This window comes from Calypte anna, chromosome 3, assembly GCF_003957555.1.
Source record: "Calypte anna isolate BGI_N300 chromosome 3, bCalAnn1_v1.p, whole genome shotgun sequence".
NCBI lineage: Eukaryota > Metazoa > Chordata > Aves > Apodiformes > Trochilidae > Calypte > Calypte anna.
The window spans coordinates 46,216,460-46,243,809 of record NC_044246.1 but is presented as its reverse complement, the minus strand read 5'-3'; the positions used below and the strand labels follow the sequence as shown (position 1 = coordinate 46,243,809).

General features: G+C 40.2%; 2 protein-coding genes and 1 long non-coding RNA gene across 6 annotated transcripts; 1 reads left to right on the top strand and 2 right to left on the bottom strand.

Moving 5' to 3' along the window:
- Window positions 1–6,819: 6,819 nt before the first annotated feature.
- FAM161A (FAM161 centrosomal protein A) lies at window positions 6,820–17,946 on the bottom strand. Of its 4 annotated transcripts, none has more exons than XM_030448457.1 (7): window positions 17,548–17,946; window positions 17,152–17,311; window positions 15,915–16,162; window positions 14,276–15,451; window positions 10,704–10,803; window positions 9,567–9,721; window positions 6,948–8,928 (listed from the first exon to the last, which is right to left on the bottom strand). In XM_030448457.1, the coding sequence occupies exons 1-7, from the start codon at window positions 17,820–17,822 to the stop codon at window positions 8,442–8,444; spliced, it is 2,601 nt and encodes an 866-aa protein (XP_030304317.1). In that variant the 5' UTR covers window positions 17,823–17,946; the 3' UTR covers window positions 6,948–8,441. The 4 variants fall into 4 exon arrangements, with proteins under 4 accessions (XP_030304319.1, XP_030304317.1, XP_030304318.1 ...); XM_030448458.1 differs by having other exon boundaries at window positions 17,152–17,265; XM_030448459.1 differs by lacking the exon at window positions 17,152–17,311 and having other exon boundaries at window positions 6,820–8,928.
- Window positions 15,157–17,606, top strand: LOC115598142. The gene is made up of 3 exons (XR_003987422.1): window positions 15,157–15,224; window positions 15,810–15,891; window positions 17,068–17,606. It is a non-coding gene; the product is annotated as an uncharacterized LOC115598142 (long non-coding RNA).
- A 1,309-nt stretch (window positions 17,947–19,255) lies between the features above and the next one.
- CCT4 (chaperonin containing TCP1 subunit 4) lies at window positions 19,256–27,032 on the bottom strand. Its single transcript, XM_030447746.1, has 14 exons — window positions 26,686–27,032; window positions 25,748–25,800; window positions 25,433–25,522; window positions 24,934–25,042; window positions 23,964–24,106; window positions 23,228–23,349; window positions 23,009–23,141; window positions 22,008–22,147; window positions 21,610–21,706; window positions 21,187–21,297; window positions 20,775–20,905; window positions 20,431–20,665; window positions 19,736–19,849; window positions 19,256–19,444 (listed from the first exon to the last, which is right to left on the bottom strand). Exons 1-14 carry the CDS (start codon window positions 26,801–26,803, stop codon window positions 19,430–19,432), a joined length of 1,611 nt encoding a protein of 536 aa, XP_030303606.1. The 5' UTR covers window positions 26,804–27,032; the 3' UTR covers window positions 19,256–19,429.
- Between the last annotated feature and the right edge of the window lie 318 nt (window positions 27,033–27,350).

Below are 27,350 nucleotides of genomic sequence, written 5' to 3'. Positions count from 1 at the left end.
GAAACACAAATATTGTCTAATAAGTGGCCATGAGAGAGGAGAGGAACTGTTCATTTTCACCTGAGGCAAACTTTTAAGTAATTGCAAACTGGTCTGTGAAGCCATCAGTTGGTTAAGAAAAAAGTTTCACAAGTACTTTATCAAGTGTGTCACACAGCCTCAGCCCTTTGTTCTCATTAATGCAACCCACAGACTTGTATGCGCTAATAAAAATAATTTATCAAGTAATGATAATTTCCATTATTTTATGGTATTCTTTCCTGAAGGAAATAGCAGAGTTGAAGGACTGTGTTGAATGGTAACACTCATGGGGAGTTAGGTTGGAATACAACTCACAGTAGAAAAGGGAAGGATATTTTCAGCATTTCTGTGCTGTTTAGATAATGTGTTTTACTGATGTTTCAAGAAAACTATTAGTGAAAAAATGATAAAAATGATAAATGTACCACGTCATGGAAACTACTTGGTTTCCTGCAAGATGATTTACAAATGTAGATGAAAAATTGTGATGGGCTGTTTCTTTTGGTTGTTTTCAGTCCCTTTTGATAAACAATTAGGAATCTCACAGGGTAATTGCCATGAAGAAGAGACTTCACCCTTTTTTCCTAATACTTGACCCTTCCAGAACTTCTGTCTGAGGAATTTAAAGCTTTCTGCAGGTATTGTAGGAGTTTTCTATGTCAAGAAACATAGAGAATGGTGTGGAAAGTGCTCCCTAGGCTGCATGCCGAAAGACCCTGGGCACACCTGCACATCCCCCACTTGGGTTTCCTGTGCCTTCACCTGCCAGCCACAGCAAGAGGGGAGTGGGGAATTCCTCTGACGCATGGCAACTCTGTCCTTGGGAGAGGAGTTGTGCAGGATCTGCTTTCACAGAAATATCTTCCAGCGTGGATTTTCTTTTCATTTAGTGTTAAATTGAGTGTGTTTCACAGGTAAACAGTGCTGAGTCAGCTGTGTGGCCTAAAATGAGGTTTGACCTGCATTTTGGAGTTGTTGGCTCTGCATTAGGGTGAGGGCATCAGATGGTAGATGATAGACTTTGGTGCTGAGCCATCTGTGAGGTGTCTAAAAGAGAACTAGCTGTTGAATAAAAATGAGCAACTTTTTCCTACTTAATCTTTACACAAAGGTGAATATTACCCAGTATATTTACTGCCTCACTAATGCTAAATGTGTCAATGACTGGATATTCTCCAGCTTATCCCATTTGGAAATAATGCTGTTTCCAGCCAATGCAAAGTGGCTTAAATTGTGAAATATCCCAGTGCCTTGTAACTTCAGAAACATAACAAGCTGAGTGGATAGTGGGTTTTTTTCATGTGTCAATGTAGTAGCTAAAATCAGAGGACAGTTTGCTTGTGATTAAGGTGGAAGAGCTAGATAAGAGCTCGATAAAGAGCACTAGATCTGCCTTGGCTAGATCTGCCTCAGCAGTTCCTGAGAATACAGCAAGGTTACCAACTTCCTAGCAGAGGCCAGTGGACATTGGGTCAGGAATGTAAATTGTAGAGGCATCACTGCCTGTGTTCAAAACATGTACAATCACAGAATCTACTTAACAGGCAAGGGATATGGAAAGTTCTCACTGAGGAAATGAAACGGGTAGGTGTTTGCAGAAAGTAATAATCTTTTATAATCTCAAAACTGGGCAAATCTGGAATTTTATTTTTTTTTTTTACATTGCCTTAATTGCTTAATATCTCAGCTCTGGCATCTACATGCTTCTGGTCTGACTGCCAGGTTTGCAGTAGCATAAACTTTAAGAAACCATTGATAGGTGTTTCTTAATAATGGATAATTTGCAGTGGTGTGATAAACAGGCCCTTAGTGTCAGTCAGAGTAGCCTTAGCACTTTGAGCTGCGATTCTGCTGTGTAGCATTTAGAGCTGCTTTTTTTTCTTAGAAACTCTTGAATTCAAAACCCTAAACTGGGTTGTCATCAAGAAATGTGTTAACTTACACCTAGCGTTTGTGTGGCCCCTTCAGTATTAGACCTGAGAGCTCATTGCTTGACCTGCTGTGATGGTGACCTTGGTTATTCCAGTACCTTCAGGGATAAAGCTATTACTGGACTGAGCTCTCCAGAGCAGAACTTAATCGGAATGAGACACAGACATTAACAGCTTAAGATCTGATTTTAATTCGCCTGCCTTTACTACTTGTTACAAATATAATCTGTGTATCTTTTATCAGTTTTAGAAAATGTAGGATGGAATTAAATATACATAAAAAATATACTAAGTTGACATAAGCTTTTCATGAGAACTACATGCATCTGGAAGCGTGGAAGGCTGTGTTTGGCAACAGTAATGATCTGAATAATGTGGTAATGGGATGGTCTGTAACAATTCATTATGCTGGCAACTAGAATTCCCTAGCTATGTTAGTTGTGTGGTTACTTCCTATTAATTGGTAACCTGCTTAATCTTACTAACCTTCTTATTGTTAACCTGCCTAACTATTGTTAGTAATTGGCTTATTGTTAGGAAGCCCTAACTATTAGTAGCAAATATGCCTGGGTTTAATGCTGTTGACAACCAGCTGCCACAGCGCAATTTAATGAAATGAAACACTGTCACATTTGGAGTCTTAATGATCAGAAAATAACAGTATTTCTTGCCTATAAACATCTCTTTTCTCAGTATGACAGCCACTTAAGCACATGGGGGATTTTCTCATGTGGCTAATCCTGGAATGCAGTTCTGTGAGACACTGATTGTAACTGGCCAGCACTAAAAGGGTGAAGCCCTGCTTGTCCCTGTCATCTCCTAACCTGTTCTTTTGGTTGGGATATTTTAGTTAATTTAACTCAATGAAAGGGTCTGAAAAACAAGGAGGAAAAGAAAGGCTAGGGAAAGACAAAGCTTGTGCTCTTTACTGTTTTATAAGCTCAGCTGTCTCTGAAAGGATTTTCTCTGCAAGTAAATATGATGTATTTCCTCTGAAGTGTGTAGGGATGTCCGGTAAAACTGGATTGGGGATTTTTTTCTGTGTGTTTATGCACATATAGCAGAGTGGAAGCTGTTATTCCTAAATACAAAACTCATATCTAAAGCAGCTCATCAGATCCTACAACTTTCTTTGTGCATTTTGCCTTATTCACGTGTTCCCTGATTTCTGTGCTGCTTCATCTGACTGCCAGGGGTTTTTTAGTATACAGTAGGGATGGGAAATTTTCTGATCCTGTTTTAAGTCTTAGTTCTGATCTGGCATTCCTCAAATACTTGAAATTCCTATTAAAGAAAGAAACAATTTTTGCTGGGGGGTTTTTGTTTGTTTGTTCTGTTTTTCTCTTCCCAGTGCCAAGTAGTTATCAAATCTTATGCAACCAGAGATATAAGACTGAAATTCCACTGAAAAGTGAGGAGACACATCAAAATGTTTCTAGTTTTATCTGCATGTTAATGTTTGTAAGCATGCAGCTGTGCCATCTAATTAGTATTCCTGAACAAATGTATTCTGCATACAAAACTGATGTTTGTTTTAGATTTGTGGGCAACTCTATCTTAGGAATAAGATATGGGCATATAATATGTGGGCAACATATCTTAGGAAAAAAATTTAATATAAGTTTTGATCTTAGATTGCCTGTTATCTGCTAAGCTCAGGTAAATATTTTGCTTTCTGCCATTCCAGAAGCCTGAGGATTCTAAACGAGACCATAATTAAATAATTTGAAAATAGGGATGACTTGAAGCATTTTCTTCAAAAAGTCTGATTCTTTTTTTAGTCTCCTTATTTAGAGCAGCTGTAAAAGGGAACAATGTAATAATTTCTTCCTCAAAGGAAAAGAGAATGCAACCTCCTGCTTGATGTTCAGTAATTATGTACATGAGTAGATGGTTTCTGGAGGAAGCTGTGTCATATATACAAAGAATGCTTGAGAAATGCAGGTAAATTCAGAAGGCAAACCAAACGATAGAACACCTGCACAAGGGTGGTTGCATAGCCAAAGCTCAAGATGCTGTACAGTGGTCCACAGTCTTTTTTTTTCCATAGCCTCACTGAAGTCCAGCAGGCTGTTGTGTTTTTTGGAGCCTGTTTTTCAAAGTTGTATGCTTGTTCAGGTGTCACTTTTATATTAGCTTTCAAAATTGTTATTGTCTTCCCTGAGACCAATACCACAGCACTGCATTGCACTCAGAAAAGGCATGATATCCAAACTTCTGGCTTCTTCAAAACATCAATATATATAGAATTATATACATATATATATAAAACAGTTAAAAATATATATATCAATAGGCTTCATGTACAACCTGTCAATATTTTAACATTTTAGGACTGAATTAAGTGCAAGTTAGATGTCTGTGGTGCTGAACAGTCACACCCCAGGGCACTGCATCTGGCTGTAACTTAAAGTAATTTTTATTTCTCTGTGGGCTTTTTTCTTCCACTTGGTTTATTTGGCAATGATATCTCTTTTCCTGTGAAATTTGTTACTGCTAATAACAAACCATTTCTGATGTCTCTAAACTGCAGTAAACACAGCTGGCTTATTAAAGTGCAGGTCCTACAAAGTCATGACCATTTCCAGCCTTGGCTCACTTGATCCTTGAACTTTTCCGTAAAAAAATGTACTGCCTGCGAGCACTAAACTTCCAGAGTCTTTATCCCTTTCCTGGGACATGCATCCTCTACAAATTACATAACTTCCAAGCTAATGCCTTGCAGCTAAGCAACAAATCTGACCCTTCAGATGGCCTTGTAAAATCAGCCTTCTCCAGCATGGTGAACATGGCTACAGTTTATTGCAGGGGAACCTGTGGCAGATGCAAGCAGATGAATGCTATGCAGTTCAGGACAGAATTTCCAGACAAGGCCATTTCACAGTCAGTACCATGAGAATCACTTAGATACCCAGAATATGGGATCTGTAGTGTCTTGTGGACTTACAAGTACTGTTCTTCCAATCCTGCTGGAAATATTGTGCCTGGCATACCTTTTGATTCCATCACTTTTTTATGATCACATTTCATAGCTCAGTATCTGTTGCTCAACAAGTCACCTGGGCCTCTCTCCTTACAACTTCAGGTGCTGAATACATATTACAGAAATGCACTTTTAAATTCTTACTTAATACTGCACTCTACATGCAAAGTTATCCTCTTCTTCCCATATGATATTTTTAAACCTTTTTCTGGATACACCTTTCTAATTTTCTTTGCAAATTTTGGAACATGTTTCTACTTCTCTGCTTGGGCCATTAATTAAAATACTAAAGACAGAATATTCAGTAATCTGTGAGAAACTTTTGTATTCACCTCTCTCCTGCTAGGTAGCTTCCCTGAAAGCATAAATGATCATATTTTTTCCTTGAGTGAGCTTGTTACCTTAAAATGCTTCTATTAAATAACCTTTTGTGAATTGAATGACTTTTTTCCCCTCCATATTAGTTGCCCCTAAAAGTACTACATATTCTGTTCTATCTTACTGTGGTACTAACTACTCTGCATCTTGGTAATGTGCTAAATTTGGATTTTTCATGTTGAATTTATTGTTTTGGGTTTGGGTTTTTTTTTTCCTTTAGTGTAATTTGTACTTCAGTAACATCATTCTATTAGTTTCTTCCCGTTTTGTCTAAATTTTAAATCTTTCTCCTGACAAAAAAAAAAGTCCAGTGATGACTTGGGCTTTAGGCCAGCCTGTTGTTCATTTCATGGTAGCATGGTGCCCATGTGTCTTATTCTTTCTTTGAACAGTTTTTCAATGTTGTGCTTTGCTTCATGAGGTCCGATTAATTCTGACCTGTCTCTCCCCATTGTTCTCTTATCTGTGAGTTTTCTTTTGTTATTTCATTTCTTTTTAATTTCTTATCGGAACATGTAATTACCTGTTTGTTTGAAATAAAATTTCTAAACATATTTTTTACTTATATTTCATTATTTAAAAATCTGTGCTGCTCATAGCTGGTTCCATTAATGTATCAAAGTTTGAGCTTTGATATCTTCTCCAAATTAAAGAATTCTAGTATATATTGGCATATGAAAACTATTCTTTATCTTTGATCATTCTTGTTGCGTTATTCCAAATGCATAATAAATCCCTTTTAAGATGGGAATACCAGGACTGCCTGCAGGATTCAACAGAATTGCTTTTTTCAGTGTATAGAGTTGTATAGTTTAGGATTTATTTTTTTTTACCATCACATGCTTATTTTTTGCAGCTATTTAAACTGAACTGTATCTATTCTTCTATCATTGTCATGAGCTCATTCAGCATGTTCTTTTTTCAGTTTAATTTTTGACAGTGCAAGCTGAACAGTTTGAATATCATTGCGTGTCTACGACGAACTGCATTCACACTGTGAAAACTGACCTTCTTTCCTGAAAGTTTAATTGGTTGCTAATTCATTAAGACTTTTCTTCCAGTAAGTTTGGTTTCTTTCTTTAAGATCTTTTGTAAGTAAATTATGTCAAGTTCTTGCTGGAAATGTAGGTAAACTGTATCAACTGGATTACCTTCGTCCTTGTGATGCTGCTTTTTTCAGAAATGCTAAAAAAGTTGAGGCACAACCTCCAGAAACTGTACTAACTCTTCCTTGTTTTTTTCTGATGTGAAATCTCTTCAAATAATATTTGAGTAAGCATGATTTAGAGCTCCTCTGCCTTCTTTCAAAAAGACTTGATACCTAAAGTATCAGTAATACATGACTATGAATTCAGTATCATATTGTACAACTTTACAGAATTACAGAATACTGACAAACCCAAGCACACAACCTTGAGTTTGTATTGTGGTATCAGGTGTAACTACAGATTGTAAACTCTCATTTTCCTTGTGAAGTAATGATTAATATTTTCATGTATGATATACATAGAATCAATAATTTATTTAATTAAAACCAAAAGCTTCAAATTCCTTTTAGTTACACTCACATTTCAAAAATAAATAAAAGTAGAAATGTTAAAAAACTTCCAAACATTGTTACACAACTTGTAAAAGTGAAGAGGAAGAAATAATAACATATTTAGCTAGTGCTCTTGCATGCAGCATGGAAAAATATAATTTAAAAATATCCTTTTTGTTAATCATTGCAGATGCTTTAGCAAACCTGGTAGTTTTAACAAATGCATTTATTATTCAATGATCTTGCTTTGAACAATGTCACAGTGTACTCTGTACCAACAAAGCTCATTTGCAGTCCTTGTTTGTGGTCTGTTAATAGATGAATGCATTCTTTCCTAATACTGCATATAGCATCTTAGGAATAAAGTTAGTAATAGAAGAACATAGAAGAACCTGCTACTAATCTAAAGAAAAGAAAAAACAAACATTAAATTTTCATTCTTTGTTGTGTAGTAGCTGTAGTCCTAAGTACCCAAGTGTGTAAGAAGAGGTCCTAAAGCACTTCTTTCCATACTTCCATGTAGTTAGAACTATTGGGCTACATTTTTATCAGACATAATAATACTATTGCTTTACACAGTGTATTTTTCTTGTCTCAATAAAGAAACGTGAAGATTAATGTCAGCACCTGTTATTATGTTAGGAACAATTACGTTACATGGGAAGAGTTCTTCAGAACAAAATGGAGTTGAAAGAACAGCCTTGGGGCTTGGTTAGAGAGTAATACAAGATCTGTGGCATAACATTGTTCTGCTGACTTACTCTTCTGCCTTGTCTGTAAGAGTTCAAAACCTCTGTGGAAGACTGAGAGGCTCCTCTCAGTGTGTTCTAGGCATTTTACCCCTAGAGGGAGAGCCTTCAGTGACTGCAGCACCCTTAATATTTTACCTGGACAAAGTAGCTGAGTTGATATAATGGCTTGCTTCCTCCAAAAGCAGTTATCTTTTCTAGCCATGGCACTCATCTGCCCTATCCCTGGGCTGGTTCAGCTCACTTAAATGGGCAGAAGACGAACCCTGAGAGGAGGGAGGAACTGAAAAGATTAATTTGGCTGCATGGTATAACTGCATAACAATTGTCTTCCTAAGCTGCTGCTCTGCTAAAAACACTGTCTGGTCTGTTCATTACCATCATAGAGGGTATTGCAGGAACAGACCCTGCAAATAGTGAAATATTTGAGACTGAGAGGGCCTCATAATGGCAAGTTACTTATCAAAATCTCATCTGGCTTTGCCAGCACATAGAAAGAGCTGGATGTGTTAAGACCTCAGTACTTACCAACACAGCATGGAAGACATTATTATTAAAGAGTGGTTGCAGTTCATTTTATGAACAGGGGTGCACTAATGTCACAAAAGACTAGAATAAAGATTAATATGAAAGTGAATTATTTTCTTGGTGGAAATTAGTAACTGGATCTTTCTTACTGGAAAACAGCCAAAATTTCTGTCCTGCAAAGACTGTTGAACCAAGAGGTTTAAATTCACTGCATTTTCTATCAGTAGCAAAGTGCCAGGTTTTTCTTTGGTATCGTTTTCACTGCCAGCAATGAAAAAGGTTCCTGAGCCCCCAGGCCTCACGTCTGCTTTTCAGTTAGCTTCATCATCATCATCATAATTGGATTTCTCTTCTGAATCATAATTTTCATATTCCTCATCTTCATATCTGAAGGCATCTTCATCTTCAGGGTCAGACTGACCCTCTTCTTCATACTCGTAGAACCGGTCAGACCGAGAACTGGGTCTTGACTGATTATCACCCTCCTTCTCCTCCTGGGAATGGCCAAGTGGCAAGCCTGTCTTTGCTTCTGCTTCCTCCTCCTCTTCCCCTTCATGGTGCTGGCCAGAGGAGGGGCTGGACCCAAATTCCCCTGCATGGCAAGGCTGAGGGGTGACTCTTGCCTCTTCCTCATCTTCCAGCTCACTGGACTGGCCATCCTGCATGGAGATTTTTACATCTTTTTTCTTCTCTCCTTCCTCCTCCTGCTTCCTCTCCTCACAGGACTGCTCAGACTGAAGAATACTGTCAGCTGCTTCCTCAAAGGACTCAATATCTTTCATTATATCCTTCATGACTCTGAAAAGACAATATGCGTGTGTAATTTTACTTTCAAGTAAGATGTTTTCCATTAGGTTTTAAAAGGAACAGGGCTTTCATGTAGTCTAGGACAAATTGCTGTAGGCATGGATGAGTTGGAACTGATGAAGGAAAAGGGAGACACTAGAGTCTCCTTTTGTGCTATAAAGTCACTCAACAGTATTGCTTATGTATTGCAATTTTATTTATTTCTACTTCTTTTGACATAATAACACCTAGTGCATATTGAAAATTATTTGTTTATAAAGCTTACTTTAAAAACTCGGTAAAAGTGATGCAGAATTAAGTGACTTGTTAACAACTTCCCAGAATTTTCTGGTGGAAGGAACAAATAAGAAGTGTTTTTCTTAATTTTTTTCTTGCTTGAAGTATATAACATAATATGTATCCAGTGCTGTCCCTCTGTCTTATGAAAGAATACATAATTCAGGAAAAAAAAAATCACAAAAATATACTAATGCTAGCAGTAGTAATGCTGACTACATAGTCAAATATTTAGCTGGGAAATACTACCAAAAAAACCCCCACCCAATAACAAAAAGCCCCTCACATTAAAAATTGCTTTCTAATTAGGTATGTAGTGACAAAAAAAAAAAAAAGCCTTCAGTAATCTCTACCTTTCTCTGGCATCAGTGGTGTTCCTAAAATCTTCAGCATTGGAGCCTTGTAGCAATTTAGTTGTTTGTCCTTTCTTTGAAATAAACTCTGGGCATATTCCCAGTGCTCTCAGTCTATCAGAATAATGCTTTTCTGCAGCTATTCTGGCATTTTTCTGTAGGAAAAAACACAATGGTTATGTGTTCTATAAAGGCATTAAATGCATGTCTTTTGATACTTTTCTTTTTGTGTTAACACTGTTTCATTAATTGCATCTGGTAAGTTGAATGCTTATTCACTGCAGGTAAGAATGGCAAAACATTACTTGGCAATTTTGCACCAAATTTCCCTTCTCTGTAATAGTTCAAATTTGGTTTGCTCCCTGTGCCCATTGGCAAATAACAATATATTCTGTATATAGCTGTTGAAGGAGGAGGAGGAAGATACAGACATGTAGAAAATCAGATGCTGCATTCCTAGTGCATCTCCCCTATCCCTTCTCCTTCTGTCTTATTTTTTAGGAGCTGCTGTCCTAAAAAAGTAGTATTGATTGACCTTGCTGTTTAACAGATTACACAGATGTATGTCTCCACCTCTGAAACTGAGGGTGAAAATTCTGTTTCTCCAGGTAATATCAAAGTGAGGAAGGCTTGGTCTTCAGTCTACACAGATGTACCTTGCCCCACAGCAGTGGCAGACCAGAAAATTCAGAAACAGAAGGGATACAGCAGTCTATGACTTGGTGCCTCTCTGGGCTTGGGAACAGGTCAGGGACCACAGTACCAACACTGCTGGTGTTCAGTTGTACTGAAATGGAGAGAGAAAAATCCTGCACCTGAGCTTTACCGTAGACACTAAGAATACTTGAATTTTCTTTATTGCTCTTTCTCAACTTAACCCTCCCACATTTTTGCTGTAATTTTTTGCTGTGTTTAGTTATTCATGTTGTAACTGAGCTGGACACCAAGTTTAGAACAGCCATCTCTGTTCCCTGTGCAAGCAACTCATAAATGCTTAGTCACATAAACTGGTGGCTTTTACAGGGAGTAGGGCTAACAGAAATAACAACAGACTTCTAAAAACGCTTGACTGTGACTACAGATATCTCATGCAGTATTTGAAGATAAAATTAAGAAATAATACAGAAACAAGATAACCTGAGTGACCCTTTCCAGAAGCAATGGCCTTTGATTTACTCTTTCTTCCATTTCTTGCAACTCTTGCAAGTATTCTTGCATTCTCTGCTTCTCATAATTCCTAAGAGAAACAGAGTACAAGGTAAATTATTATTAATTTATAATCCAATAAGTATTTTTGTGCAGCAGCTGAAAGTTAGAAATGCTCACAGCAAACTAAATATTGTCCTAAAGATAAATAAAAGGTAGATTATTTTATGGTAATTATGGGGTCTGAGGTACATTGTCTCAGCAACTGTGTGCCTGTAAGTACTGAACAAAATTGTCTCTGGACCAGACACTTTGGATAAGCAGAGAGATCCTAGCTATTAAGTTTAACTAGGAGCTGAGTTCGGATTCTTAGGGATTTTTCTGATACTTAGGGTTTGAAGTTTTTTTTTTTCTAGTTTGGATACCTAGGAGTTTCTTAAAATGCTTACTTCATACAGATATTTTAGGTGTTCTAAGCAAAATTAAATGGTTTGAAATAACTGATAAAATCAGAATTCACCATAGGAAGGTGAAGTTTGATACATTCTGCATCATAGTGAACTACTTTTTCCTAGTTGGTTAGCTAAGACCCAGTCAATACAGCAGGATAATGAAACAGTTGATTCATCAATTGACATGGTATCTCGGATCACAGAAAGTACTAGATAATCCAGGTAGTGTGGGTTGTAATCCTCCATGTGTGACAAAGACACCTCTTTGTCATGTTGCCTCTGTCCTGGGCCAGCATTAGCATAGTTAAGTCAGACACTTCAGGGCCAGTATGAGAGCTCAGGGGCATTTTACCAGTCTCCTCCTGCCTCCTTCCCTTACCATCCTCTGAATTGCTGCAATGTGGCTGTGCATTAAGGCAAGTTATTCACCATTTTCAGGGAGTGAACTTCACTGTTGCTACTTGCTTGCTCTCTCAGCTCTCTACAAACCTAATTATCTGTTAGAAGAGCCACTTACATTAATATACATTATTACCCAGCCTGTGCTGAAATAAGCATTATCAAGTTAAGCATTTGTACCAGCCTTAATGCATCAGCACTAGTGAAGTAATCTTGCTTTTTAATAGCATAATTTTATGTGCAGACAAGGATTGAGCATGAGTATTTTACAGTACGCCTGAAATCTGATTAAGATAAATACTGTAATGGGGAATTTGCTGTTCAATGAGCTCAAATCAAATCTGTAAACACACCCAGACTCTCCTCATTCTCCACCTTGTTGCTGTAACTAAGATTGTTTTCTGCTTCTGTCCTAGAGTCAGCATATCCTCTGCCCAAGGTCACTTACATTATAGAACTCCTGTTATTAACAGTATCTGCTGGTTGTGTTGCAAAAGCAATTTGGCTTGAGCTTTGACTCTAACAAAATAGTTAGAAGGGACTGCTCTTTGACCTGCATCTCTGTTCTCCAAGACCTTATATAGGTAAACTCTGCTTCTCCCAAACCACTTCTGCTTCAGCTGTCTTTGGGGGAGGTAGCAGGTGGGCGCAGATGTATGCTGGATAACCAGACTGCCCACGTGGCCAAACACAATGCCTGTTGCAATGATTCTTCTGGCTTTCACTGCTGAGCCACTGCACTTCATGATTTTGGCATATGAGAAAATATGTGCTGCAGTTTCTGTGACGTGTTCTGGTCACGATGCACCAACATTGGTGGTCAATAACCACTAAAAAGTGTGCTGGTGGTATTGTCTAGAAGGTGTTGCTGCACTGTTTCAGCTAACTTACTTGTAACAGTGCAGAGTTAGAAGTCTATAATGAATAAATCCTCAAGTTTTTTCTTTTAGCTAGAAAGAAGAGACCCACATAAAAAAAAAATAAATTAGGAGACCTTTATTACCTTTTAACTCCCTGCCATAAAGACAGACATAGACTCCATAGACTCATTTCAGAAAGGTCTCTGTCCTGGACCACATTCTAAATGTCTTAAAAGTTTAGTATGGTAATTTAAAAATTGCTAATCAAAGCTATAAATCTCGTCATCACATGTATCACGTTTACCCCTGGATTGGTTTGCCCTACAATTATCAGTCACTGGCAATTTGTCTGGTTACTGGACATTAGGATTCCTAGGTCCTGCCTGTGTGTGAAGGGGCAGGGCAGAGCAGTCAGCACCTCTCATCCTCTCCACCTAACAGTGCCTTAAATCAACAGGACTAATCCAGTGCCATCATGCCAAGAGAGATTATGTATCTCACTAAAGACTCATTCAGATGGGACTTCTTTTTTTCTAGGTTTAAATAGCATGGGAAATAGAAATGCTTAGATTAGCCACAAACACAAGGTCAAGCAGCAGTTCAGGAGTTAGATCAGCACTAAGAAAGCTAGCACTATCTGTATGGCTAACTTACAGCACACTCAAAGGGCCCTGATCTTTTTTTCCTCTGCACTCATTTTTTCAGTTGTACAGAAAGCAGTCTTTTGTATTTCTGCTACAGGTAACTTCAGATCCCATTCTTCCTACACACCAGCAGTTTCCTGGTTAGCTGCTGCTACGTGTGGCGAGTTAAAATATTCCTGCTCTAATTTTCCCTTGTAAGTGGAAAACTGCTGGGACAGTTGTGAAATACTTGCTACTCTAGGTGACAGTACCAGAGCAGTACCAACCACCTACTGATCCAGCAGTACAAGGATATTCTGTAGTAACATTCCTTTTTTTTTTTTTTTTTTTTTTTTTAAACTTTTTCTCTTTAGCTGATGTGGCAATTGAAGAAAAAAAACCACTAGAGTCTCCTCTTAGCTGATCTACAGTACTGTAAAGTGGAACATACTGATCCAAAGTCATTAGATCACGCACCAGTTTCTAAGTTGAAAAAACAGATTTCATCACTTCTATTACTAGTATTTGTATAGTGTGTAGTTTATCAAGTGTGTAATTATTTAGACTTAACGTATGCTATTTTTTTACATTGTATGTTTAACATACAATGTAGAATGACAGGTTAGGGATTCAGGGGAACGGAACAAAATACCTGAATGTTTTTAATTTGGATTTAGAAACTTGAGCTAAGCTCTGATGTGGGTCATTGGCCTCAGCCCGAGTTGTTACAATTTTCTGGAGTTTTTTTGTTCTTTGTTTCTGTTTTGTTCTGTTCCTTTTTTGTTGTTCTTCCAGTTTTCTCTTTTCCTCAAGTGAATTCCTGGGTGGAAAAATAAACTAAGGCTAAATTAATTTTAAAGTAAAAACAAGACTTCAAAGGAAGCTTTGGCAAAAGAAATTCAAAAGAGAAACACAGGGTGAAAACAGGGTTGGCATAAGAGGACACAAGGTATGTGCCATTTTAAGAGGTTCAGGCATATCCTGGGAAAAAACACTCATTTGTCCCTTTCTTATGGACCTTCTGAGAAAAATGCACTACTGTTTCTTTAGCAATGCTTGGTAATAAGTCTTGTATTGAAATATTTAATGGTTTTTACTATAAATAAGCACTTATATTAATGTATTAAGTACTGTATTCACTGCATGGAAAAATTGACTACATATGTGGAAATACAAAGGAAGTCTATTCTTAAAGCATATATAAAACACAGCATCATAAAAATAATCACCTTATGGCTTGCAGCCGTCGTCTTGTGGATTCTGTGATTTTAGGTGATTTAGATGCTCCAAATCCTGAAAGATGTGAATTTGCACTTGAATGTCTCATTTGAGGATTAAGTCTTGGAGAGGCATATGGCCAGCGTGTTTCCTTCAACTTCCGTTCATCGTCTTCAATGTCTTTCAAAATCTTCCCCTTGTTTGAGGGAATATATGGAGTAAGAAGATGGAAAGGTTCACAGACTGTAAGGTGTTTCACTTGTTTTTGTTGGAGGAGCCGTTCCTGAAATTTCTGGTGTAGCAGATCAAAATCTGGAACATTTGATTTGATCTTGGGTTTATGTTCTGTTCCCTTTAGTTCAATGCATTTGTGCTTCTTCTTTAGATTATCTTTTAAAGCCAGTCTGCTGTTAGGTAGAGATGAATTACGTAGCAACTCCTCAGCTCTCATTCTGATCCTGATTTCTCTGTAGAGCTCTTCCTCCTTTAGCTTGTCATTAACAGCTGAACTATAAACATATTTAGGAACTGGCTTTGCTTTGAACAGTCTTGTTTTCTTTTCAGGTATGGAAAGGTCTCTTAATTGCATTTTCCTAATTTCACTTCTTTGCTTCTCTCGTTCAATGAATTTAAACGGTTTCTGAGAAGCCAAGAGCTTAAGTTTGCTTCTCTCTTTCACAGACCTCCTACGTTCCTCATTTCGTTGCACGATTTCATGGTAGAGTGGAAGGAAAACAGCAGCAGGCACTGGATTAGCTCGGAATTTTTTCTGACACTCTGCTTCTTCCTCTAGTTGTTTCTTCAATAAGCTATTTTCCATCTCCATTTGTGACTTTGATTTGACGTTTTTTTCTTTTTTCCTAGCTTCTCTGATAGTCATCTGGAAAGGCTTGGGCACAGTAACTTTTGGTGACCATGCTTTCTGTTTCTTCCGTGTCACTCTGAAGACTGGTGAGCTTGGTAAGCTGTGTTTGATGCGGAAGATGTAGTCTTTCACTGAGAACCCATCCCACATTTTTTCAATTTGTTGCTTAGCAAATGAAGATGATCCAGTTTCACTACCATTTCCTTCTAATTCCCTGTCAGTCCCATCAGATATACTTGAGTCTAAGGGATCACTTAAGTCAGAGTCAGAAAAGGATCTGTGGAAATTGAGAGGCTGATATGAACTCTTTTCCCACGTTGGCCTTTAAGAAAGAGGAAAAAAATAGTCCATCATTGATGCAAAGCTAGTAACTTCCACTCTAAGGTGTCATAAAAAATAATTAAAAGGAACAGTGCTGGTGGGAAAGAGGAGAGGAGAAAGAGATGGAGAAAGAGAAGCACACTGGGCACTCACACCAGGTAACAGTTTTAAGTAAATCCTGATGGTGAACAAGTCAATACTTGCTAAGGAAAGGCACTGTGCTTTACTAAATGTGCTGCCCAGTCTCTGCACGCACTTCTCACTAGTCTCTACACACTTGTAAATCTTACAGTCTCTTAGCAAGGTTAATAAACATTTTTAATATTAAAACCAACTTTTCTGTGGTTATCTGCTTATAGGGAACAAGAAAAGTAACACTTTGCAGCCCCAGAAAAAACCTGCTGTTTAAGAGAAGTCTGCAAAACATTTGAGGATTTTCAGGTAAAAGTTCCCACCAAACTTACCTACAACACATGTTAGGAGCAGTGTTTTTCTTGTCCAAACGTTGTACTCCTTTGAAATACACTTTATTCTGATACATACTTTCTAATTTTGCTATGGTCTCCAAGTGGGCATTCTTCAACTCCTCTAACTTCAAGTAATATTCTTGATTTGAACTGCACATTTTGGAAAGGTCCATCCACTTGTCAGAGCTCCCATTTAGAGAGAGGGTCTGCTCTCTGTCAGTATTTGAATCCAAATCAGAACCATCCTAGAAGAGATGTTTGTAAATTTTTCTGACTGTTAGAAGAAAAGGGAACAAAGCTCTTAATATTGTTTTATCCTAATTAAGTCTAGTACAGTCACAGCAGTAACTACAGTAACAGCAAATAGAGATACCTGCATACAGATGTTAATGAAGATTTATATGGAACAATCTGGTTTTATTCTACATGTTTCTTTTTTGTCTTTTCTGTGACTCCCTCTCCTAAATATTACTTATTTCAATTAGTAACCCACAACATTCTTTATACCTATTTAAAGCACATAAAATTCTTAAAAATCTGTCACTGCAATCAATATATTTATACCAGAAATATAATCAAAGGGACTTATCAAAAGAAAAAAAAAGTTGTAATTATTTTGTAAAGTGTGTATTTTTTTATTACAACACAGCCCTAGAATAGCTTTTATTTAAAAAAACCAAAACACCCAACAAAACAACCCCACAACAGACCCTTCTCAGCTTCATATTTCCATAAGCATTCTAAAAACAAGTCATGAGCTATCTTGTGTATAGATGTTTACTCCCATTTCCATAGCCTACTGCAAAATGAGAAGGATTCTGCACAGCTTGTAGTTCCAGAACTGTGTCAGCTTGCAGCTGTGTGCAGGTAAGCAGGTTCTGTAAATATTTTTAAAGCTTACATAAATTAGAGAAGCTTTGAGAACCTGCATTACCAAAAACACTTCCTTCTTTTTTTTTTTTTTTTTTTTTTTTTTTTTAAAGCAGTATGTTCTTAAAAACTTGGAGAATTAGTGCCTTTGTCAAAAAATTAGAACAAGACTATTCCACATAGACGTATTTTAATCAGCTTTGACATTCTAACAAATTCTTGTTTATGCTTTGCCAGGTTTTCACTGCAAAAAAATCGACTCGTTTTTTCTCTCTCACAGTGCCCTGATGCAACATGAATTACATGATCAAAGAAGAAAATTTTAAAAGCTGTTACAGAAAGCCCAGAGAAAGGCACCATCCACCTCTTTCTGTATCTGCTGCTTCTGCCATGGTCTATAAACCGCCCGTTTCAGCTCTCGCCTGTAGAAACCTATCCAAGCCTCTTCCTTGGCCTTGGGCATCGCCGATGCTTCAATCTGCTCATCGAACAAGCTCATTAAGAGATCGCTGATGCGGGACCATCTGTCGGGTTTCATCTACCGGTGCCGGAGGAGCGCGGCGGCCTCGGGGCCGGTTTGCGGTCAGGCTGAGGCTGGTTCGGTTCAGCTGAGCCCGTCACCTCAGGCCTCCCGCCTCACCCCGCTGCCCAACAACCCCTAACGGCGCTTCCCGCCTCCCTCCCACCAGCCGTGCGCGGGGCCCCTGGAGCCACAGACACCCCGCACGCACCCCCGCTTCCCGCCCCTGGGCGGGGGTACCTGGGGCGCGGCGGGCGGCGGCCCCCGCTCGTACAGCGCGGCGGGCGCACGGGTGCGCGGATCCAGCGGAGTGCGGAGGCAGGAGGCGGCCAACCGCGCCGCACGGTGCGCGGCCTCCATCGCCAGGACCCGGCAGAGGGACGGGACGAGACGGGATGGAACGGAGCCGAAACCCCACAGCTGCTGCCCCGCGGCCGAACGCGAGCGGTTTCCGCTCCCACCCCGCCCCGCAGCGGGAGGCGGCCCGTTGGGCGGAAGGGGAGGGCTCCAGCCATCGCCGCGCCTCGTTCTCATCGTCCGGCGGCGAGCGGCAGCCCGGCTGTAGGAGAGGGGGCTTGTGCTCAACAAGGGGCTGCCTCCGAGCGGGATGGGGCTGCCGAGCCCAGGGAGGAGCGGCGGCAGGGCAACCGGCACCCTCCGGTGCGGTGCGGAACGGGACAGGCGCTTCCTTGTCCTGGAGTGCCTGCAGGAGCCATGGATGGGCACCATCACCCGTGTCACCCCTAGCCCTGCAGTGTGCATATGTAACATCTTGCAGCATTTTAGTTGAAACTCTTCTCCCAGCCCGTTTTTTACCCTGAGTTATTAAAGGAGCTCTTAAAGTCTGTACTTCAGATAAGCAGTTACAGAGTAAGGATAAACAGATCAACAAGGATCTTCCATCTCTGAAGAAAGGCATTAATGATTGCTGGACCTGTTTAGTGTAGTAAATTATAATTACTTTTTGCATAAAGAACCTATGAAAGTATTAAATCACACCAGTTAAGGATTGGAAGCTTGAGATAAGAGGAAGGTAAACTTCAGTTAATACCAACTGAAAGAGAGCATTGCTGGATGTTGTCCTGTGAGGTAAGGCATCATTTATTATTTTAACCACCAGCAACTAATGCTGGAGAGCTTCAGTGCCTAAATGGATTGTATTGTAATTCTAGTATTTGAATTATTCTGAATGTTCTTTGTAGGTGTCATAGTAAAGTCTTTTAATAGCTGGCCAACAAATTAGAGGAAGTGTACACAAAAGCTACAACTCCAACTGATGGTAAATAGATATGTGAATTATAGTCATGGAATAGGCTTTCCCTTAAATATAAAGAATCTGATCATCACTGCATAGCAATAATGAAAATTAAAAGGTTAATAAAAATTTCAGGCTAAGCACTACAAGTTGAAAGATGCTTATTTTAAAGGATGAAATTGTTTAACAACACATTGAGCTGTTTGAATCATGGGGCAGCTGTACTCCTGCACCACAGCTCATCCTAACCCAGTGCCCGTAGTTAATGCACTGTGATGCAGTGACATAGTACCTAAAGGAAAGGGGTAGCCCTTGTCTAAGAGATTTCAAAGTACGTTTCATTAATTGGTTCAGGAAAGAGTGTTAAAGAGTATACTTTGACTACTCAGCCATTTTGGGGAAAAACAACTACTTTGAGGGGTGGGAGGGATGTGTGTGTATGACTGAAACTGTCCTAATTTCATTCCTGGGGTTTGCCCTGAACAGAACTGTAACTTCTCCACCACCACAAAAGAAGTGACAAGTACAACTGCTTCAGCAAAATGCACTTATTTTTTAGAATCAATGACAAGAGCCAATTATTTGCAGTTACACTTTTTGAGATTGAAGGAGCACATAATGCAAATGCAACATGAACAAGATTTACCTTATTTTCTATCAAAATTACAAATCAAAGACTCAGACTACTGCATGTCTAGCAGTAATGTTTCCTTTTTGAAACCAGAAATTTTATTAAATTAACATGATAGCAGTACATAAATCATGTGAACTTTAGGACAATTCCCACAGGTGCTTTTGGCAAGGAAACCATATTCCAGATTACAAAGAAGGAGCTCCAGGGTACGGTCCCTGCTGGCTTTGTTCAGCTTACCGAGTGTTCACCTGCAAAGAGTTCATACCATCAGGCACAAGAAGGACACAGGCTACATAACAATTACTTCTCCTCTGCTTAAAGACTCTGGGTTTTTTAGTCACTTCTTACTTCAAGCTACAGTATTTATAATGCATCTAGTTTTATCTTAATTGCAGAAGTTAACCAAATGGTATAATTAGCATGTAAACCAAGAATACTATACAATAATTAAATTTTGAAGCACAGCAGATCAGGTGACAGTAACTATCGTGGTGCTTGTGGAGAAGTCTTAGACAAGACATAGTGCAAACATTACTCACCACATCATCAATCTTCAGAATACTGCGCACAGTTTCTGTCGCAAGAGTCAAAGCGCTCAGAGACACGAGCAGCGGCTGCACAACCAGCTCCTCCAAGATGTTGGAAATGCCACCCTACAAGAACAAGTAGCTTTTACTTTATGTAATTCAGACTCCAGTTAGATTCAGCAAGTTTTCTTTTCGCAGAATCCTGGTGGGGACAATCAGCTCTAAATTAAACTACCAAGGTTTTATATACTCTTCCATTCTCAACAGGACTATTACGGTACATGTCATCTCCTCCCCGCATTTGACATATCCAGTCAAAACTACCCAAGAGAAAAGGCACAGTTATGCTAGCCTAGTGGGTGACAAGAAACTACCCCAGTGTACTACATGACCTATTTCCACTGAAGGTTACTTTTAATCCCATCTGGCTTTGTATTTGTATTTTTTGAAGAAGTTTTTGAAGAGATGAGGGAAGTTCCTTGTCCTGATGGTATATCATTTAAGTATCTGTTATTATCAACACTCAGGATAAGCTCTTAAAACTTCAGACAAGAAGTTATAATCTACCTCAAAATTAATTTCAGGGAGAATACCCTTAGAAAGACACCAACTTGCTCTCCCCTTAGTTTTGCCTTATTGCTAAGACTTTTCCTTTTAATGTCCAAGTACTTTTTAAGCTACGCTATGCTTGTCCAGTCTCTTTTTACCTTTCTGACATTAATGCCAGCTGTTTTCTCTCCTTGTGCATGTCTGTTTCTCAGCTCTGTTACTGTTGAAATAGGGTTGAGACCCGCGTTCTCAGCCAGTGTAGATGGTATCACTTCCAGGGCGTCTCCATATGCACGGACACAGTATGAGTCCATGCCCTTTAAAGTGCGAGCATACTCGTTCAAGCGCAGTGCCAACTCTATCTCTGGTGCTCCACCGCCTGCAATTAAAGCTCTGAGAGCAGAAATTAAAAGTAAGTAATATTTTTTTACATAAACACACGAATTATTACCTTCCTGTAGTATTAATACACTAAATTACCCTAATCAAATTGAGACATTACCTTTTCTTAACTAAGCACCTTATGACGCACAGAGCATCGTGAATTGAACGCTCAGCTTCTTCTAAAACAAGTTTGTTGGATCCACGTACCACAATGGTTACAGTCTTTCCAGGGTTTGTGCAGCCCGTGATCTGAAACATAAAACAAATACTAAGACTAAAAAAATTAAAATTAAAAAAAAAAAAAAAGAAAAGGTTTCTGGGCAAAGAGAGACTTCAGTTGGTATCTGCAAGTTCTCTATCAGTACTGAGGTCTGATAAGCAAAACCACTCCACTTCCCAAGTCAGTGGCTACTCAGGGGTTAGAAGTAGGTACTTTAATGTAGTAACCAGTAATAGCACTAAAATGAGCAGTTGTTATTAAAATAATTGGCAAGAGTTAAGTAGGTGCTAATGTTTTGTCACTCACTCACCTTTATTAGTTTCCCAGAACCATTCAAGTTGACCTCCTCTGCCAGCTCAGCAGATCCCAGCATGTCAGGAGTAAACTGGTCAATATGAGCAACAGGCTTAGTTCCAATTGTCTGAGAAAACAATAAAAATAATCCAGAATAAACATAATTTGAAGAGCACAGTCAGGAAGCTCGCTTCATAGCATTCTTCTTCATATTGAAGTAAGATACAGTTATGCATCTTTCTAGAAAATGTGAATGCCAACACTCCTGACAACATGAACGTTGTTCACGGAAATGCCTGCTCTTATCTTAAATTAGTTAGGACATGAAATCGTGCAACTTTCCACAGTGTCATAATGAACTGGTACTGGCTCGGTACTTAAGTTTTGGGGTAGACTTTAATCACTGCCAGTACTTTAACAGCCATTCATATAACTTTACCTTGCATATAAATTCAATGTCATCTCTTTCAATGTCTTTGACCACCATGATCTTCATTTTGTTCAGAAAATGAAGGGCAAGGTCACTAAGAGCATCCCTAAGAACAAGAGAAAAATAGTCAGCCCATAGTACTTTTGTAGTAACTGGGTTGCAAGTTCCAAACTTCTAATTACCAGCACTGAAACTCCTCAAACCACCAACCATGAGTGGCATTAAACCCAAATTACAAAAACCACTAGTGGTTACACTAAGGATAGTCACTGCAACAGTCACTAAGGATAGTCTGACACACTGCCAAGTGTGATTTTGCATTTGGCTGGAATTTTCCAGGTATTCCAAACAAATCCAACTGTTCACCCAAACACACCCAGTAAGCCAGTAGATTTATATTAATGCACCTCAGAATGGATTTCTGAATCAGCAGCACATTGCATCCAGCTTTCTTAATTTGCTTCACTAGATTCAGAATGTAGGCTCTCTCCTCACGCAGCACTCTGTCCATTTGAGCGTAGTCAGACACAACTATTTGGTTGTCCATCTATTAAACACCAGAGAAAAAAAAAAGCCAGGGTCAAGATGCTCCACGTTCTTTAACTTAGAAACTAATTGATTCATATTTAGAAAATAACGGGTTGAAATGTAGAAAACCAGGGGTACAGAGAGAACTCATTTGTCTGTGTCACAGATAAGAGGAATTAACTTTGTCTAAGTAAGCACTGAGGCGGAATTGTACTGTCCTGTCCACGAGGTTTACTCCTCAGAAAAGGACCAGCGAAAACCAGTTTTGTTGTCTGGAGCCCTGCCAGCTCAGCAAAGGTGAAAAGGACACCCTGAGGAAGACTCAGAGCCTTCCTCCATAAGACCCTTGCCCATGACCACCAGGGGACACTGCACATGCGAAGATGGGCAGAAACTTATATTAATAGCCAATGTGAATAACCTCCCTTCTTGTATGCATATGCCTGTTTCTGTAATGTGTATGTATAGCTTTGTGTGATAAATAGCTGCTTGCATTTAGCTGAGCTGTGCAAGTCAGGAGGAGAGATCCCCCTTGCACCCAGTGCTGTAATGAACATACCTGCTTTATAACCTTTCATGGGTTGTGAAGTTTGTTTCTGCACATCACTTGTGATTCAAAGCTAATACTCCTGGCAGTAAAATACATATTTAATATTAGAGATAGTTGAGAAATACTTGATGTCTGATCTGCTTTTCCTTTTTATATCAACTGTAAGGTCTTTTAAGATTTATGAGTAGCTAAGCATTGCCTAGCAGTCCTTAATTCCAGCTACTGAATAGCTAACATCAAAATGCCCTAAAAAAAAATGTTACTTTGACACTCAGAACCTGCCCCAAATGCTACAGCAAAAGGTTTTGCTCTAGTCCTAGTTTAACTTACATCTGTCTTTGGAGCAGACAAGCAAAACTGAATGAGGCCAATTTTGGCTTTTTCCACTCTGGTCACACCGGTATTTGCCACTTTCTGAGTCAGGACTAGTCCTTCAACCAGTTCACAATCATCAATTGTGCCCCTGGAAAGAAAATCAATCCATGACCCAGTGCTTTGGGAAGCTGGTTTCAGAGAACAACATTAATCTAGCTAGAAGTTGCTTCTTACCCCAACTTCTTAACAATTTTAATATCTCTGAGGTCCACACTATTAGCTGTAGTTGGGTCAATCACCTTCATCACTGCGTCCACACTCATTGGAGACAGTAAACTGGAATACTGACACACAACCTAAGGGATTTAAAAGCAAAGAAAAAACAAAAAAGGGGGAGATATTTAACACTGCTAAACTGTAATTTCAAAATATTTTCATTGTATTTCAGTGTTTTGCTCAATTAAGAAACTAATTTTCCCTCTCTGTCCATCAACCAAATGTCTTAATATGGCAGTTTCCCAAAGGCTGCTCCATTTAAAGGCAACAGAAGCTATGCTGATGAAAACCTAGGTTTAGAGACTCATGGAAGTAACCTGAATTCCTCTTTCCTAGCCTCATAAAATAAGATCTTGGAGAGCTTCTCAGACAGAAGGGAGGGAAACTAGTGCCTTTCTCCAGATTTTCATGCTGGTTGAGAGGTTTCTGCCACAGGAACATAAACTGCCTACACAGACTGTTGGCAGAAGCTCTTCAGTATCCTACCTGATTTTTCTGATGCTGTTTTCAGCTGAAGCTTGGTTTTATTCTTACAGTCCAACATCCAACATCACTTAGCATTTCAAATTGAAACTCAGTCTAAGAGAAGGCAGCCAATGTATGAAAATCAACCTAGGTTTGGGATGTGCAAGGTATTCTTAATAAATGATCAGCAGCAGGGGCTGGTGGTACCAAGTTCTGGTATCAGACCCACCTTTGAATTCAGTGAGGTGGTTGCACTGTTCAGCAAGGTTTCTCTGTCACTCAGCTCAACTGGCTGTGCCATGTTGGTCAGCACCTCAATCCCTTTATCCAAAGCTTTCTGGAATGACTCTGAAATGATGGTGGGGTGAATTCCTGTGGATAGTACAGAAAGATTGTTAAGAGTCCTGATTTTTTGTTGTTTTTGCCTCATCCTCTCGTTCCATTTTAAGATTAGAGAGGGTCTATGTCAGAATAAACTGAGGACATTTTAGCTAAATGTGTTCTTCCTGAGTAAATGACCTCCCTCATTACTTTCCACTGTTAAAACTCAGGAAAAAAGCTATAACTTTCCTCATAATTGGTCCTGTCAGACAAACATAGCACACTTCCCTACACTGTCCATACTTTCTCACAGTTTTCATTGTCCTTGGCATTCTCAAAGCTGTGGCTGTTCAGGTAATACCTGTGAGGAGCCTGACAGGGATTTTATTCCAAGAGTGGTTTCCCACAGCTGTGTGTCTGCTCAAATTCTCTGGAACAGAACCTACACTAAATGCTGCTTTCCACAATTCATGTCTTTCCCTGACCAGACACTCTCAAGGTCCATGCACCCTAAGTGATGGGAGGTGATCAATTTGCAGAGCGTAAAAAGCCCTGAGGAATCTCTGGTCCCAAATGCCATTTATACCTTCTCACAATATCTCTCTGTCCATGAGAAGTGTAACTAAGGGACGTTTTCACAAACAAACAATGATCACATCAGCCAGGCACTGTTTCCTGTATCAACAGAAATGCATTCAACTAAAAAAAAAACAAATCAGATTTTTAAATCAGAAGTGGGACAGGAGTGAAATGTGAATGCAAAGACTTGAGTCCTGTTTCATATTTCATCTGCAAACAGCTACTTTAAGCTGCATTATACACTGCAAGGGGACCTTAACTATGTCTAGTCATGTTTTTTTTATTAAATATGCATTTACCTTTCTGAAGAAGTCTGGAACAGGCATCCAAAAGAGCTCCAGCAATGACAACAACAGATGTAGTTCCATCTCCAGCTTCAATATCTTGTGCTTTGGACAGCTCTACCAGCTAAATGACAAATTATGACACAAGTCTGCATTTATACTGCTACTTAATTACTAACAGTGCTGATTACAAAAATGATTACTCAAGAAGGCAGCACTACCTAAATTAAGGGAGCCGTGCCTTTTTTAATTTGAGGTTTGTACCCTTTTGCAGCTCACTCCTCATGCTTGTGCACCTACTTGTCTGAAATACAGCTATGGGAAAACAAATCCCTTACAAAAGCAAACCAGTTTTTCTCCCAAGCTTAAAACCAATCACACCTATCAAACAAACAGGTCTATTTCTTGGTCTGTCACTAGTGGCTAATGCTCCTCAAATCCACACGAAATGTTACTATGGGGTTTTTGCCCCCAAAAGTAAGCTCTAACACATGGAAAAAAAAAAACCCCTTACCATTTTGGCTGCAGGGTGCAGAACCTGCATTTGTTTCAGAATAGTAGCACCATCGTTAGTGATTGTCACATCTCCTTTAGCATCCTGGATCTGAGAAGGAATCGGAAAGGAACAGCTCTGATCAGTAACTACAAACCTTTAATTTAATGGGATGCTCTAAAATATTTTTCCTGACGTTATTTTTCAAACCAAATGTGCATTTAGTTCATGCTTGGCCTGAAAAGAACATCAAGGCCAAAGGTAGCATCCTGTGTTAAAAACATTGACTTTACTCTATCTCCACTAAGCTGAATGTTTTAAAAATTTGAAGTTTACCATTTTATCCATTCCCTTTGGTCCAAGGCTTGTTCTAATTGCATCAGCAACAGCTAGGAAGAGAGAAAAAATGGATTTAGAAGTTAATCTAAAGAACTACAAGTACTTTCCAACATTCTAAACATTTATTCTGAAAAGTGTCTCCCAATACTAGGCAGTTCCCAGTTATTTTGCCAGCACTAAATCACAGAATCATCAGAAAGGAAGAGACCTTTAAGATCATCAAGTCCAACTGTTAACCAGCACTGCCAAGGCCAACGCTAAACCTTGTCCCTCAGCACCACATCTACATAAATCTTTTAAATCGCTCCAGGGATGGCAACTCCACCACTGCCCTGAGCAGCCTGACATCCCTTACAGGGAAGAGGTTTTTTTCCCCCTAATATCCAATCTAAACCTCCCTTAGCACAACCTGAAGCTTCCTCTTCTCCTATCACTTTTTCCTGGGAAGAAGAGACCCGACCCCCACCTCCCTCCAGCCTCCTTTCAGAGACCTGAAAAGAGAGGTGTTCCCTCAATCTCCTTTTCTCCGCGCTTAATAGTACAACGATATAAAACCTTGAAATATCAGGCCTGATCTCCATCGTTGTTTTTTTTTTTAAAGCAAAACACCTGATATCCGATCACTTGGTTCCAGCCATTATAAAGCTGAGTAAGAACACAGAAATACTATATGCCAGGAAACCCGACCCCAGGCCTGTGTCAAATGCCAGATATACCCTCCCCAACCCACACTGGCCCTGTGCCTGCGAGTTTCTTGCCAACGCAGACCAGGAGGACCCCTCCTGCTAAAACCAACCCCCCTGCTCGTTCCGGGGCGGGGAGGCGGCAGGCTCGGGGCTGCCGGCGGGGGGAGGCCGGGGGTCGCCTCCCCTCAGCACAAAGCGAGTGCGGAGCGCCCCTCGCCCGCCACTCTCCCTTCCCTCCTCTTCCCTCACCTTTGCCGGCGGAGATGTTACTGAAGCGGATCTGAGAGGGCTTGTCCCGGTCCTGGTAGGTTCCTTTGGCCCGGTTCCCCGCCCCGCCGTGGGCTTTGCCTCCCGTGTTCTCCGGCATCCTCGCTCACCGCCGACGGACAAGGAACAGTCCTCACGGTCACTGCCGCCGCGCCGCCGATGAAGAGGGACGCAGAGGGACGCTCTCCGCCGCGGATGGAGACGGATGAACCCCGCGGTACCCACCGATCCTTCCAGAAAGCACCGCCGCCACCCGCAGGACGCGCCTCAGTCCTTCGTGGCGGCCGGCGCCTGGCGTGACGTCACAGGGGAGAAGGGGGAAAAGAGAAGGGAGGTGTAGGGGAGGAGCTGTCCGCTTTGTGCCTGCGCCCCGGTAACTCAAAAGGAACTCCCGTACCGGCGAATGGCGCGGACACCTAAAAGCGCTGCCGGACAGAGCCGCGCGGGGGCTTCGGGGTTTCCCTTCCCGCCGCTAGGGGGCGGAGGGGCGCGGCCGCGTGAGGCGCTGAGGCGGGAGGGGGGGAAGCGGCGCTTTGGGGGCTGATCCTGAGAGCGTCACCCCCGGGATGGCCTCCGGGGTCTGCCCCGGGAACACCCCGTCCCTGCCACCTCTGTCCACCCCAGCCGCCGCTGTGGAGCAGAGGATC

Excerpts from the sequence above, each read along its gene's own strand:
- FAM161A (XM_030448457.1), bottom strand. The coding sequence starts at position 17,822 with ATGGCTGGAGCCCTCCCCTTCCGCCCAACGGGCCGCCTCCCGCTGCGG. Across the intron at positions 15,452-15,914 it reads GCTCCTAACATGTGTTGTAG|GCCAACGTGGGAAAAGAGTT; the intron begins GTAAGTTTGGTG and ends TCTTTCTTAAAG. Across the intron at positions 8,929-9,566 it reads ACCACTGATGCCAGAGAAAG|AGTCATGAAGGATATAATGA; the intron begins GTAGAGATTACT and ends TTGTCTTTTCAG.
- CCT4 (XM_030447746.1), bottom strand. The coding sequence starts at position 26,803 with ATGCCGGAGAACACGGGAGGCAAAGCCCACGGCGGGGCGGGGAACCGG. Across the intron at positions 25,523-25,747 it reads CAAAGGGAATGGATAAAATG|ATCCAGGATGCTAAAGGAGA; the intron begins GTAAACTTCAAA and ends ATTCCTTCTCAG. Across the intron at positions 22,148-23,008 it reads TGTCTGCTCCAAAGACAGAT|ATGGACAACCAAATAGTTGT; the intron begins GTAAGTTAAACT and ends GGTGTTTAATAG.